Source organism: Podarcis vaucheri, assembly GCF_965113315.1.
Source record: "Podarcis vaucheri genome assembly, chromosome: 1".
NCBI classification, from domain to species: domain Eukaryota; kingdom Metazoa; phylum Chordata; class Lepidosauria; order Squamata; family Lacertidae; genus Podarcis; species Podarcis vaucheri.
Window position 1 is genome coordinate 8,933,751 of NC_138759.1, and position 15,464 is coordinate 8,949,214.

The 15,464-nt window shown below is 47.1% G+C and overlaps 1 protein-coding gene across 4 annotated transcripts in view; it reads right to left on the reverse strand.

The window, feature by feature from the left end:
- Positions 1–15,464, reverse strand: part of RTN1 (reticulon 1) — a 127,902-nt gene that overhangs the window by 1,431 nt on the left and 111,007 nt on the right. For 2 of the 4 annotated variants that reach the window (XM_082217548.1, XM_082217551.1), the window contains 5 exons: positions 12,159–12,366; positions 9,806–9,944; positions 6,619–6,688; positions 5,181–5,227; positions 1,056–1,114 (listed from right to left, as the gene is read on the reverse strand). In XM_082217548.1, the coding sequence (XP_082073674.1) occupies positions 1,056–1,114; positions 5,181–5,227; positions 6,619–6,688; positions 9,806–9,944; positions 12,159–12,366 (523 nt within the window). Of the gene's footprint in view, positions 1–1,055; positions 1,115–5,015; positions 5,099–5,160; positions 5,228–6,618; positions 6,689–9,805; positions 9,945–12,158; positions 12,367–15,464 lie in introns of those variants that run through there. The other 2 variants (XM_082217549.1, XM_082217550.1) reach the window with 2 other exon arrangements.

The window sequence follows — 15,464 nt, forward strand, 5'->3', positions numbered from 1 at the left end:
TAAATACAAATAAAACCAGCAGTTAAAATATCCCGCCCCGCTCTCTCTCCCCCTACGCACAGAAGTGTGCATGTCAACATTGCATACTTGGGTAGTCTTGCTTAAACAAAAACACTATTACCAGGTGCCAAAAATAGGACAGTGGTTTGCCTGATTAAATCTCTGACAGCCCCTCACCGCATGCCCAGTGAAAAGCTCCACAGAGATTTGGAGAAACCAGATCAGGGCATGAAAAAGCTAAGCAAGTGTGTTTGGCTAGGACCGGAATTCACATTAATCACATGAAGAGGAGTCTGATTCTGCCTTTTAAAAATCCTGACAGGCCCATTTCAAAAAAGCTGCCTCGACAGACAGGGAAGGAGGCTCAGTGTAGAATTTGCAATGCAGAATCTTAGAGGGGAGGAACACGCTTTTTTTCATAGCTGATATAAATAAATTGGTTTAGTTAATATTATTTCGATTTCTTACCCTGACCTTCATCGTAAGGTCCCAGGGCAGGTTACAACAACATAAAGAAAGGCAATATTAAAATCAGTTAAAACAATTTACACCAGAAGAATTGGGGGTTTGTGTTTGTGTGAGAGGTGTCAAAGGCCAGGGGGAAAAGATATGTCTTCAGAATAGTGCAAAAGCTGTACAATGAAGGTGCCAGACGGATCACAGCAGGGCGGGAAATCCACAGCTTAGGGGCTGGCCTAGCAAATCTCATCTCCCCAGCTGCCTCTCCCAAAATGTCCAAGGGCAGTGGAACTAACAATAGGGTTCTCTCTGCTGATCTGAACCCTCCATAAGGTCTGTGGGGAAGAAGGCGGTCTCTTGCAATATGAGAATCTTCCCTAACAATAGAATGGGAGAGGATCAGGCAAGATTAATCCTTTGTAAGATTCTGCAACCTGAAAAATATATAACTGCGAGGAATACAATTGGAGAGGCGAGCTGCAGGCTGTTTGTGGACACCCCCAAGGGAAGCTTTGACCCTTCTGCCCTGAACCACCCCTACTGTATAGTTGTCAGTAACTTGACCCTCTAGGAAAACATTGCGTTAGGAGACTCACTTTGCCACGACGGTATTTATGTGGGTCCTCACAAGCCCCAAGTATTGGTCAATCTGTGCCTGAAAAGAGAGGAGGATGGGGGAGAGAAATCAGTGAGGCATCAACATGGAAGAATCACAGAAGAGTTGGAAGGGACCCTGGGGATCATCAGGAAGCCCCGTTCAGGAAAGTTTTTAATGTGTGACATTTTAATGTATTTTTAATCTTTGTTGGAAGCCGCCCAGAGTGGCTGGGGAAGCCCAGCCAGATGGCCGGGGTACAAATAATAAATTATTATTATTATTATTATTATTATTATTATTATTATTATTATTATTATTATTTTGTCCAACCCCCTGCAATGCAGGAATCTTTCACCCAATGTGGGGCTTGAATCTATACATTTGACAGAGGTGTTCTCCAGAGCTGATGTAGCTAAATCATCATCATTTCATTATTTATACCCTGCACATCTGGCTGGGTTTCCCCAGCCACTCTGGGCGGCTTACAGCTCTCAACAAACACACACTTTGGTCATAATCCCCGAGTGAAAAATCTTCCATACTTTATAGTAATATTTCCCATTTGCCTACTGTCCATTTTGTAATAATTTGTGTGCAATGGGGACAAAATAATTAGTTAAAAAATAAGGGGAACCGGGGGGGGCACACTCTCCCACTGCCAAGAATAACTTCTCCCTGAGACCTATAGATTGTATTAGGAAAAACAGAGCCAAGTGTGCTAAGTGGCTCTCAGGGTGGGGGGATGCAGTGGGGCCAGGAGAGAGAAGGAAGGATCTGGTGTTGGAATACTGCAACAAAACTTGTTAAACTGCTTTCCCAAGCTTGGGGAGCGAGGCATTTGGGCTCCGCTTCAGACAGCAAAATGCCTTTGGCCTTTACAGATTATGCTAAATAAATAAATAAATAGAAAAACTTTTTTTTTTAAAGAAAGAAACCCACACCAAATGGCTAGCAGCCAACACTTTCTCCAAACTATCTATGCATTACTCACCAGTGCATCTCATCGCTTCCCTATCTTTGCAAAACAGATTTTTTGTTTTGTAAGAGAGGAAAAAAAAGATCTGGAAATGTCCCAAGCGTGTATTCAAAATAAAGAACACAGACTGAGAAGTAAAGAGAAATCTATCTATCATCTATCTATCATCTCTCTATCTGCACAATGGATTCGGAGAACTGCATGCAACAATCATTGAGGCCACTTTGCACATGACAGCCACCATATGGCGACCCTTCTGAATCACTCCACGGAGTGGGTGTTGCTTCATGGTGAGCTATTCATGTCCAGCATGCACACCATGCAGTTTAACTTTTCTCCAACCCGCCCACCACAAAATACTGGAAAAGGAAAAGGAAAATAATAATAATAATAATAATAATAATAATAATAATAATAATAATAATAAAATTTATTTATATCCCGCCCTCCCCAGCCGAAGCCGGGCTCAGGGCGGCTAACAACACTAAAATAGTGCAACATTATAAAAACATTATAAAAATTAATTAAAATCAAAATTGATGGCAACCATAAACTAAAGTTTTGTAAAGATTGCCAAAGGAGGGAGTCAGGATGCGCCCTGACCAAAGGCCTGGTGGAACAGCTCTGTCTTGCAGGTCCTGCGGAAGGATGTCAAGTCCTGCAGGGCCCTTGTCTCTTGTGACAGAGCGTTCCACCAGGTTGGAGCCGCAGCCGAAAAAGCCCTGGCTCTAGTTGAGGCCAGCCTAACCTCTCTGTGGCCTGGGACCTTCAAGATGTTTTTATTTGAGGACCGTAAGTTCCTCTGTGGGGCATACCAGGAGAGGCGGTCCCGTAGGTACGAGGGTCCTAGGCCGTATAGGGCTTTGAAGGTTAAAACCAGCACCTTAAACCTGATCCTGTACACCACCGGGAGCCAGTGCAGCTGGTATAGCACCGGATGAATGTGATCTCGCAGCGAGGACCCCGTAAGGAGTCTCGCCGCGGCATTCTGCACCCGCAGAAATACTGCATGTTAGGGAGAGAACAAAACTACCTGAACCCCGAGAGTGAGCTCCAGCACGCAAACAGCTTCCACACATGAAAAGCCGCAACGTGGAAGGATTCACTGAATCGGCTTTCACTGGGTGGCCCCTGACATGTACACTGCCCCATCAAAAATGGTTTCTCTTTGATCAAACCTTCAGCGATCTACAGAATGGGCCTGATGGCTGCTCAGGCCCTCAACCTTCTGCCACAGACCTGCTGCATATAGATCCACCAGCAGAGTTGATTAGGCTTGCACCCTAAAATGGCAACCCAGGGCTGGATCAAGACCTTTAGAGGCCCTAAACCAGGCATAGGCAAACTCGGCCCTCCAGATGTTTTGGGACTACAACTCCCATCATCCCTAGCTAACAGGGACCAGTGGTCAGGGATGATGGGAGTTGTAGTCCCAAAACATCTGGAGGGCCGAGTTTGCCTATGCCTGCCCTAAGCACTTAAAAGATTTCCATAGGATCATAGAATTGTAGAGTCGGAAGGCATTCTTGGGAATCTTCTAGTCCAACCATACACAGCCGTCCAAAACAGGGATCGAACCTGCAACCTTGGCGTTATCAGTACCATGCTCTAACCAACTGAGCTATCCATGTTTTGGTGTCCCGATATAGATCTAATTCAAAATATAAACAATAAGAAGCTGTAAAATAACTTTTTATTCTTCGCAATGAAATGAAACCTACAGTAAGATGGGAGATAATGTTTATTTTCGGATACTTCTACTTTATTCCATACTACGAACAAGTTAATTACTAGCTTACAACTGAATCTTGCGCTTTCGTGCTTTAATTAATATAGACACAATTTTGTCTCAGAATTTGTAAACTGAAAAGTAGACTTGCTGATCCATGGTAAATCTGGCAATGGAAAATTTCTGTGGTGCCCCCCTTCTCTTGATGCCCTAATAGGTCAAGGTAAAGGTACCCCTGACCGTTAGGTCCAGTCGCAGACGACTCTGGGGTTGCGGTACTCATCTTGCTCTATAGGCCGAGGGAGCCAGTGTTTTGTCTGCAGACAACATCCGGGTCATGTGGCCAACATGACTAAGCCGCTTCTGGCGAACCAGAGCAGTGCACGGAAATGCCATTTACCTTCCCGCCAGAGCGGTACCTATTTATCTACTTGCACTTTGACGTGCTTTTGAACTGCTAGGTGGGCAGGAGCTGGAACCGAGCAATGGGAGCTCACCCCGTTGCAGGGATTCGAACCGCTGACCTTCCGATCAGCAAGCCTTAGACTCTGTGGTTTAGACCACAGCGCCACCCACGTCCCTTTTTTTGATGCCCTAAGCATGTGCTTATTTTGCTTAATGGTTAATCCAGCCCTGTGGCAACCCCTCTGGAAATTGTTCCATTCATTTATTGTCTCTAATCAAATGACTTTTATGGGTGTTTGAGACACAATAGGAAACTGACAAACTTGTTTGTCAGCAGATATAATAGATATGTGCATATGTGTTTCATCACACCATCAGCTCTCTGAAAAAGATGCTCACTGCAGCTTCCTTCATGGTGGCTGAAAGGTCTCCAAGAAACTACACAAAGCCACTTCCGAGCTGGAGAGGAGGTGGGGTTGCGGGCCCATCCCTCCCACTCACACAGGGGCTGGCTCTTAGCCCCCGCGAGAAGAGGGAATCCCCGGGCATGCCTACGACCCGGCCCGCCAATCGGCGGGCTGGGGAGGCGTGGCCTAGCCCATTTAAGGCCGGTGTGCCCGGGGACCGCCCTCTTTGCCCCGTTCCAGCTGCCCGGTTTTCCCATCCCACCCTTTAGGCTTAGCTAGCTTTGACCTTGCTATGGACCAGTTGGTCGCCGCAAGGGGCCTGGTAGGAATTTTTTCAACTTGGCGCACTTCCAGCCATTTGGTTTTTTCGCCTACCTCGTAGCAAACGTCACAACTTCCTCGGTATTGGCGGTTAGGCATTGGCAGGGGTAATTGTTATGCAAACTACACAATCTCAACTGTTCATGAACCCCATGGCTGTTGGGGAAAGGACTACTGCCTTTCAACATTTCTTTAACAACTGCCTGATTCCTCTTTTGGTGGTCAACCTCCCTAAATGGGTTTTATGAATTAAGGAAACAACTGCAAAATGGGCCTTCTACATACCTGGTACTTGTCGTACACGACAGGTAGAGTAAACATTGAGACCACAGCTAGAGAGAAGGAAAAAGAAAGAGCATTACATTCATAGTTTTTTTTTCCCTTCTTCTTTTGCATAACATATGTATTAAATGAAGTTTTCCAAGCACTGATACATTTCTGAGGGAGACCCTGAAATAGGAACGAAAGTTTAGGAAGGCTCGTCATCTTTGTAGCTGCAAACCTTTCTCGTGCCTAGAGCTCACTGTGAATTGTGTTCCCGATTGAAAGAAGAGGCAGAAGAAGTCAAGAATAAATCTCAATTCGGGGAATGTGAAGAGCAAGAAGAAAGAGAAAGAGAGAGAGACAGAGAGAGGGGGGGGGAGAGGGAGAACAAGAACAAATTTATTCAGGCAATTTGCTTTCTGTGTTAAACCTACATGCAAACAGGAGGAACAGAGATGAGAGTGCCAAGTTCCACCACACCCATCACCCTCCCAGCTTGTGAAGAATGAAGTCTAAAGCAGGCAGCCTCCTTCACACACTGAAGCTCCTCGCCTGATTTATATGTATATGAGCATGCTAGAGGCAAGGGACAAAACGGGTGTGAGCCAGAGGGCACATGTTCTGTCACTTTCCACAAGCTGCCACTCGGGGTTGACACCCTGGGCTGGTTCTTACAGTAACTGAGATACTTCATCTCAGTAGTTGGAAAAAAGGAACATTGGAAGTTTCCTTATACCAGATCAGATTATATATCTGTATAGCCCAGTCAGGGTGGCATGATGGAGCGGCGGCACTTACCAGACCTCCCAACAGCCGTGCCACTGATGCTTACTGGGATTAAGAGGGGCGAAGCAGCAGGGAGGCTGGCATGGTGCTAGCACAGTGGCGTAGTTTTCTGAATGAGAACTTAAATAAGTCTCTATGGGACTACCAGCCAAGAAGTTATAATTGGTCTGGTTCACGCATAACACTAATCCATGGTTTACTGAAGTGTGCTTTAGTAAACCATGGATTAGTGTTATGTGCAAATCCTGCCCAATGGCTAAACTCTGGTTTGTTTACAAATTAAACCATAATTTGAAGTCAATGTTGTTGTTGTCTTACCAACCTTGGTTTAACTATTATGTGTGAACCCAGCTTTGCTTGGCTACCCCCCCCCCCAAGCTACAAAGACATGAGGCCAGAGCAGCTTGAAAACAAAACAAGCTTTGGGGAAACAAGCTGTAGTTTGTTTGATCGTCTTTGAGGGAACTTATGGTTAACTCGTGGTTTGTTTGTTTGTTTTTGAAATGGATTAAAACAAACCACGGCTTAGCATTCTGTGCGAACCAGGCCAGCAGGAAACAATTGACACTGTAAGGAGAACATATTTCAATGGAGTTGATGAAGCTGTTTTGTCCCAAGAGATACTGCTGCCTAATTTCAAAAAAGATATCTTAAAATAAATGATTGACCTTACCCATTATCAGAAGAGTTAGGCCATTGAAGAGGGCTCCAACGTAAGTCAATAGCCACATTAGTACTGCAAACTAAATTAGAAAGACAGTAATTACATCTCCCACAAGCACACTATATTGACAACAGAAAAGTGATAACAGACCCAACAGACATTTAAAGCACATAACTTACCCAAAGAATCCGGGGAACTGTAGTTTTCCTTTGCATAGCTGTGTTTCCAAGCATCCTTAGTAAACTACAGTTCCCAGGTTTCTTTGGAGGAAGTGATGTACTTTAAATGCACACTTAATGTGCTTTAAATGTATGGTACAGAAAACTCTGGAAAACTTAGCTTTATTATTTCAGTTTTCTGAACATTATCCCCCTAGATTTATTTAGTTAAATCTGGGCTAAAATGTCATATTATAGTATACAACTGAGAGTGAATTGTGCAAAATAAGCAAATATATGACTATCATTTATTTGCACAGGCTGCAGAACTGAGTTTCCACTTGGCACAGAGCTGGGCTTTCTCTTAATGCAAAACATGTCTTTAAAAAAGCACACCTTTTATTATAAGAAATGAATAATATTCCTAATAGACATAAGCATAAGCACAACTAAACAATATAGACATACATAACAGTGTGCGAAAACATCAAATCCCAAAGGCAGATGAGGAGTAGGATTTCTATGTTCTATGTTTGTGTTTCTTTGACATTTAGGTTATTTGGGGGACTAAAACAAAACTCCCAAAGTGCTGTTACAAATTTGAATGCTTATTTTACGAGTTCTATATCTGCGTATCCCTGACTGGGATGTGTGTCTCACCATCTTCCTCAGAACATTAAAAAAACCCCAACCAAACCCCAGACTGCATGCAGCTGTATCTATACGATCTTTGTTTCAATTAACCGATTTACGGAGGCCCTTTTCCCATGGATTACTTTTAATTCTACACTGCCTTGGAAGAAATCAATAAGTAATTAGCTCACATGGGCACATTCCCAAAATACATGTGTGCAATGCACTCAGGGTTTTTTAAAGCACCCCCTACTCCGCTGCGAACAGGCCTATTCCAGCCCTTAGGGCAGGAACAAGGGAAGGGAGACTACAATGGCCTCCTCCTTCGGAATTAAAATCTGTGTATTTATCTTAGATCAGGTCTCTAAACCAGGGTTCTTCAGCCCTGAGTCTCCACATCATCTCCCAGGACCTTGACGACTAGCCAAGCTGGCTGGGGATGATGGGAGTTTTAGCCCCCCGACACCCTCTGTTGCTCAGCAACATGCAGGGTGAGATGTCAGAGGGGGAGAAGAGCCAGCAGAACTTGGGACTGTCCTGCTGCTGGGTAGAAAGGGCAACCTCTGACTCCTCTCTACCCCTCTGACTCCATCGATCTACCCAGACACTCAGGCCCAGCGCCGAGGGCCTTCTGGCGGTTCCCTCCCTGCAAGAAGCCAAGTTACAGGGAACCAGGCAGAAGGCCTTCTCGGTGGTGGCACCCGCCCTGTGGAACGCCCTCCCACCAGATATCAAAGAGAACAACAGCTACCAGACTTTTAGAAGACATCTGAAGGCAGCCCTGTTTAGGGAAGCTTTTAATGTTTAATAGATTGTTGTATTTTAATATTGTGTTGGAAGCCGCCCAGAGTGGCTGGGGAAACCCAGCCAGATGGGCGGGGTATAAATATTATTATTATTATTATTATTATTATTATTATTATTATTATTATTATATCTCTCTCAGTCTGTGCTCACACTGTGACGCCCAGCCTCTAAGTCTGTCCTGGGAAGGCCTCCTTCTCCTGACCCCTTCCCCTTGTTCGCTCAAACCCCCTGCTTCTAGCACCTCCCAGTTCGCCCCTTCTTTAGACTGCTCTTCAGTGTCCCACCACCAGGATCCGGGATCTAAGACATCTTCTTCTGTGCTCTCCCTGGGGGGGCTCTTGAGTGGGCACCACCCACCACTCTTCCTCATCCAGCCATTCCCTGACATCTGGCTTGGCCAAAGCAGCCTCAGGGGCCAGATGGCGAGGCCTGGCTTGCTTCGTTACACAAGAGAAGCCCGCTGGATCAACCCAGGGGCCCATTTAGTCCGGCATCCTGTTCTCACAGTAGCCACGGAGATTCCCACCCCAGAAGCAGTAAATTCCATATGTGAATTATGTCTTGCACAAAGGAGTTATTTTGCCTGCTCCGAACCGATCCACTTCATTGGGTGACCCTGTGTTCTGGTGTCATGAGAGAAGGATGGATAGATGGATAGATGGATAGATAGATAGATGATAGATAGATAGATAGATAGATAGATAGATAGATAGATAGATATAGATAGATACATTTTATTTATATCCCACCCTCCCCAGCTGAAGCTGGGCTCAGAGCGGCTAACAACAGTAAATACAGCATTCTAAAATCAATTCATTATAAAATCAAATCAAATTAATGGCAACCATTGGGCTAGAGTTCTGTGAAGAATTACCAAAGGAGGGGGTCAGGCTGTGCCTTGGCCAAAGGCCTGGTGGAACAGCTCTGTCTTGCAGGCCCTGCGGAAAGATGTCAAGTCCCGCAGGGCTCTAGTCTCTTGTGACAGAACGTTCCACCAGATCGGAGCCGCAGCCGAAAAAGCCCTGGCTCTGGTTGAGGCCAGCCTAACCTCTCTGTGGCCCGGGACCTCCAAGATGTTTTTGTTTGAAGACTGTAAGGTCCTCCATGGGACATACCAGGAGAGGCGGTCCCGTAGGTACGAGGGTCCTAGGCCGTATAGGGCTCTAAAGGTTAAAACTAGCACCTTAAACCTGATCCTGTACTCCACCGGGAGCCAGTGCAGCTGGTAGAGCACCGGGTGAATGTGATCCCGCAGCGAGGACCCCGTAAGGAGTCTCACCGTGGCATTCTGCACCCACTGGAGTTTCTGGGTCAGTCTCAAGGGCAGCCCCACGTAGAGCGAGTTACAATAATCCAGTCTGGAGGTGACCGTCGCGTGGATCACAGTGGCTAGGTCAGGGCGAGAGAGGTAAGGAGCCAACTGCTTAGCTTGGCGGAGATGGAAAAATGCCGCCTTTGTTGTAGCTGCAATCTGCGCTGCTCTCTCCACCCCATTTGTAATAGCAGGACTCTCCCTTTTGAAAGCCTCCCAAGGCAATGATCTGGAAACCCAAGAGTACCCAAATTTGGCTAGCCTCTAGTTTTTGCCGTCCACGTACTTTTAAGGAATCCACCAGGTCCTGGACCAGGAAAAGCCGCCTGAGTTCTTTGACTGTGCTGTTCGCGTACGACTGGAGGCAATCTGTGTATTTCTGAATCTGTTCCTGGGAGAGCGACATTTCCATTTCCAAGTAGCTTCTGTCGAAAAAGCGTAACTCAGATCATGAAAACACCAGTGTTAATTCCAAGCAGTTCCCCCACTGGGCTCTTCTCCCCCCCCCCTTGCATATCTTTGGACTGCAGGCAGAAACATGCAGACTATACGGGGCACATGCAGACCATAATATGGCTTTCTCCTAGGGGTGGAGAATTCTGTCCATTTCAATTTATTTCAGTTTCTCACTTTTCCACTCTTCAGTTCAACCACATTCCCACCTAATTAATTTTCCAACATCTTATTGGGTTTTTCTCCTAAGGTACACAATTTTGCATGTTTTTAAAAAGTTATTGTTTATTTCATTAAATTTATACACCACTTGATGGGATTAAAAAAGCAACAACCATCAAAGTGGTTTACAAAAAGATTAAACAATAAAAGAAAGAAAAAATTACTACTTCAAAACATAACATTAAAATACTAAATACGTTTGTGCAAACAGTTTTTCCTAATGGTGAAAATAACAGAAAATGCATTCTAATATATATACATTTGTATGCAGACTTTCCCCTAATACATGAATTTTTCACATACATTTCTGGTTGGAGAAATGCATTGCAAAATTCGGATAATGATTTATAAAGGATAACTTGTGTTTTGGTTTGCAAACTGTTTTGAGAACTGCAAATCTGCCACAACCTGAAGTTACCCCCATGCCCCATCTCCCACTGGACCCAATTCACCGCCTCACTGTTCCTCCAGACCAAAAGCCTATTGTCTTGCGTTCTCCAACCGCCAGAACCTACCCACAGCAGGTGGCGCTGTGGTCTAAACCACTGAGCCTCTTGGGTTTGCTGATCGGAATGTCAGCGGTTCGAATCCGCGCAACGGGGTGAGCTCCCATTGCTCTGTCCCAGCTTCTGCCAACCTAGTGGTTCGAAAGCACACCAGTGCAAGTAGATAGTTAGTGTTGCAGCAGGAAGGCAAACACTGTTTCCGTGCATTCTGGCACTCATCACGGTGTCCTGTTGCAGCAGAAGCGGTTTAGTCCTGCTGGCCACATGACCCGGAAAGCTGTCTGTGGACAAAAGCCGGCTCCCTCAGCCTGAAAGTGAGATGAGCGCTGCAACCCCATAGTTGCCTTTGACTGGACTCAACCATCCAGGGGTCCTTTACCTTATCTTTATCTTTACCCACAGCCTTTCTATAAACTCTAATGATGCATTTCCTGATTCTTTCGTGTCTCTCAGATCCCTGATACACTACCCCATGCCTCCTTTGAACACCACCCCTCAGCCCTTCCCTATCTGGAGAATCCTGACCAGCCACTGTTGCTCCCTCGACAGAATCACCTTGTCCACTTGCCTCCCCAAGAGTTGGCCTTGAGGAACAGGAAGAGGACATAAAGGGGAGGAGAAAGGTGCAGGTAAGAAGGTGGAAATTGGGTCCATGGGGAGTAACAGCCTTGATAATCTGTCCAGTTCTTGCATTGCTTGGTTGTCTGCAAACTTGTGCAGGAGCTACTATGCATTTAGCAGCTTTTCTGCCCTGCTTTTCTGCTAGCATGCTCAAAGCACAACATATACACCAAGAACCACATGCTCATGAAATGACATAAGGCAAGCAGCCCCACAGATCCAGGAGGCAGGCCTCAGGTGTTCCTTCCCACCAGGCAGGTGGTGTCCAGACACCTGGATTTAGCAAGCAGGGAGTGGGGAAGTCGCAGTGGCAATTTGTTGTTGTTGTTGTTGTTGTTGTGAATCTGAATACGTGCAGCTACTCACACAGAATCAATTAAGGTTTGGCAGACAGCCAGAAGGCAATCTGAAGGAGTAAGTCTGCCTGGTGATAACAGAGGCATGGAGACAGCTCCCTGATTGGTCAAGCTCTCTCAAGGGAGTGATAATTAATGGCCTACTAACTGGAATGTGTTACTTCGTGAGTTCAGAGGTTCAGAGTTCTGTGTGTCAGTGTAGGAGTTGTGAGTCGTGTGAGAGCTAGCAAAAGATACGAGTTCTGTTCCTGTAAATAGTCCACTGAATATAATAATCACCTAACTACAAGTTCCTGGTTCCTGCTTCGTCTATCCTGTCTGCAGCCAAGTCGCCAGTTGCTTCCGTGGATTCTGCGTGTACTCTGCTAGGTCTGGCTAAGGTCCTGCAACTAGTCAGAAAGTTGCGAAACACCAAATAGGTTTTGCCAATAGTTTTGCTGGCAAAATTAAGTGCCCTGGGTAATAACTGCAGAGCACTCACTTGAATGGGTGGCCTTCATCGGTTTTCTGCACAGCCTGTAGGACTGACTTGTAGATTCTGAAGCTGATGGTGGCGGAGAGAGCCGCTAGCGCCAGGTACGCAATCACGCTGACGACGCTGAACTGGGTCAGGGAGAAGAGCAACAGCAGGACACTCCCAAACATGATGCCTGTCTGCTTGATGTCACGCCAGTATAACAGGTCAATAGCTGGGAAGAGAAAGAGCGGGGTGGAGAGGGAAGACAAATCGTTAAAACCAGACTCTGGAATGGTGACAACGAAGCCTGCCACTGCAAATACAAGAGTAATGAGCTCTTTGGCAAAGTTGCAACCGGAGTAAATAATTACAGTTGTGTAAACAGAGCCGAACAGCCCAGCCTAGCAAAGCCAGGCTGGCTAAGTCCATTGAAATTCATTCAGTGAAGTTTACTGGTTGCCAAAATGCCTTTAACCCAGGGGTCGGCAAGGTTTACCTCGCCTGGGCCGGTTCACTCCAGCGGAGATCCCTCCATGGGCTGGACTGAGTGACCGCGCCTGCGATTTCCGGCATCTGTGTCTGCGCAGACACGGTTTTCACCATCTGCGCATGTACAGACGTGATTTCCAGCGCCACAGAAGTCCCCGTGCTGTGCCAGTTTAGCGCAGTGCGCAGGGACTCGCCAAGTGAGTGGCTCGGTTCAGGGGAGGCTCGTGGGCTGGTTAAATGACCCCTGTGGGCCGCTTGTGGCCCATGGGCCTTAGGTTGCCGACCCCTGCTTTAACCCTTTGCCCTTATCGATGGGCTTAAGGCGCACTTGTTTTGCCGGGGTTAGGTGGTTAGTCTGATGAATTGGAGTGTTTCCAGCCACACTTGCTCTGGACAAGTGTCTCTATAGACAGGTATCACACACACTTACACTCGTTCTGCTCATGCGCAACTGCATATAAGTGCCATGCCGGGAAACAAATACCGTATTTTGCGCCCCATAAGACAGTCCGGCCCATAAGACGCACCTAGTTTTTTGGGGGGGAAATAAAGAAAAAAAAATTTATTTCCCCCCCCAGGTGCGGGGCTGGAAGAACCAGGTCGGGGAACAGTGGGAAGGCACGCTCTGCCTCCCCGCTGTCCCCCGAGCTTGTGGGGCTGGCGATGGGGAGAAGTGCACCAGTCCCGGGAGGGCAGGCAGCTCTGTGCCGCCATCACGAGCGGGGCGGGACATAGCGCCCCGCTCGGGATGGCGGCGTAGACCTGCCTGCAGTCCCGCGACGGCAGGCAGCTCTCTGCCGCCATCCCGAGCGGGGCGGGACTTAGCGCCCCGCTCGGGATGGCGGCGCAGAGCTGCGCTGGTCCCAGGACCGCAGGCAGCTCTGCAGGGCCACCGGGAGCGGGGCGGAGCTTCTCCCCCGGCTCCCGGTGGCCGGGCAGAGCTGCGCTGGTCCCAGGACCGCAGGCAGCTCTGCAGGGCCACCGGGAGCGGGGCGGAGCTTCGCCCCCGGCTCCCGGTGGCCGGGCAGAGCTGCGCTGGTCCCGGGATTGCAGGCAGCTCTGCGCAACCCTCGGAGCCGGTCTCCCGAGGGTTGCGCAGAGCTTCCTGAAGCCTGGAGAGCGAGAGGGGTCGGTACGCACCGACCCCCCTCGCTCTCCAGGCTTCAGCGAAAGCCTGCATTCGCCCCATAAGACGCAGGCACATTTCCCCTTCATTTTTGGAGGGGAAAAAGTGCGTCTTATGGGGCGAAAAATACGGTAAATAGAATCATCATCAAGGGAACTGGTAAGTCCAAAGAGGACGTCAGTGAGAGCAGAGGAAGCCTTGAAGAGACCAGAGGGGCTTTGTTTAGGTTGCTCAGCCTCCCTGTCTAGCAGCTGATGTGCAAGGTATCATCCAGACTCCAGCCAGCCCCAGAGCTTCAACTCTAGATATTTTGGTCTGAATTGAAGAGAGAGCTGGAGAGCAGGGGAAATGTGGCTTTTTAAAAAGGGTGCTCCCCACTTGCCTACACAAACTACTTCTCTCTGTCCAGGGAACAAGCCCTTCTGCAACACAAATTACCAGCAGGAATATAATTCCAACATGCTTGGAGAACTGCTTCTACTATAGCCCTGTCCCTATCCTGTAAGCTAAAGGCTAGTTAAGACTGCTCTTGGGAAATATTGGAAACTTTCGCCTGGTAGTTGGCAGCACCAGGTCTTGCCAGGGCTTTGCAGGGCTCATCACAAGCTGAGAGTTACCAAGTGCAGCCTTTCCCAGAGTTCCCCCCAAGCTATTAAGCACAAAATGGACATGTGAGTATCTGCTGAATGGGCTTTCGATTCCTAACCCCTTTTGATCCAAACAGACCCACAAGGTAGCATACATGAATCTCAGGTAACTGTAAAAGTTTAAAACAAAAATCTAAAACATGCCCAAATCTCAACAGCTATAAAATGTTGTTGCTGCTGCTTTTGTAATTCATATTATTAATTTTAAAATGGAGCAATAAGAGAAAGATTTAAAAGCCCTAGCAATACAAAAGTTTATTGTGAACCAATCTGTTGCAAATTAAATTAGAGCAACTCCCCAGTGAATTCCACAATAAGAGAGCCACCACCAAACAACCCCTGCTCCCTGTAAGCCTCAGGTGGCAATTGAATAATGAGTTTACTTAGGAATTACTACTACTACTACTTCTTTATATGCTGCCCATGTGACTGGGTTTCCGCAGCCACTCTAGGCGGGTTCCAGAAAATTATAAAACCACAGTAAAACATCACACATTTAAAATTTCCCAATGCAGGGCTGCCTTCAGAGGTCTTCTAAAAGTCAGAGAGTTGTTTATTTCCTTGACATCTGATAGGAGGTCATTCCACAGGGAGGGTGCCACCACCAAAAGGGCCCTGTGCCTGGCTCCCTGTAACTTCAGAAGGCCCTCAGAGCTGGACCTCAAGTGTCCAGGCTGAACAATACAGGTGGAGAAGCTCTTTTGGGTATGGAATCATAGCACTGAAAGTGACCTCAAAGGTGAACTAGTTCAGGGGTATGGAAACCTTTTCAGTCCGGAGGCCCCTTCTAACTAACCTCCTGGGGGACCATATGGCTGCGGTGAGTGGGGCCATGGGCAAAAGTGAGCAACAAATGTAAATGTTACCTTTGTACAACTGGCTAGTTTCTACAGGACTTCACATACCCACACAGTGCAGATTGGTTTCTACATACCGTATTTTTTGCTCTATAAGACTCACTTTTTCCCTCCTAAAAAAGTAAGGGGAAATGTGTGTGCGTCTTATGGAGCGAATGCAGGCTGCACAGCTATCACCGAAGCCAGAACAGCAAGAGGAATTGCTGCTTTA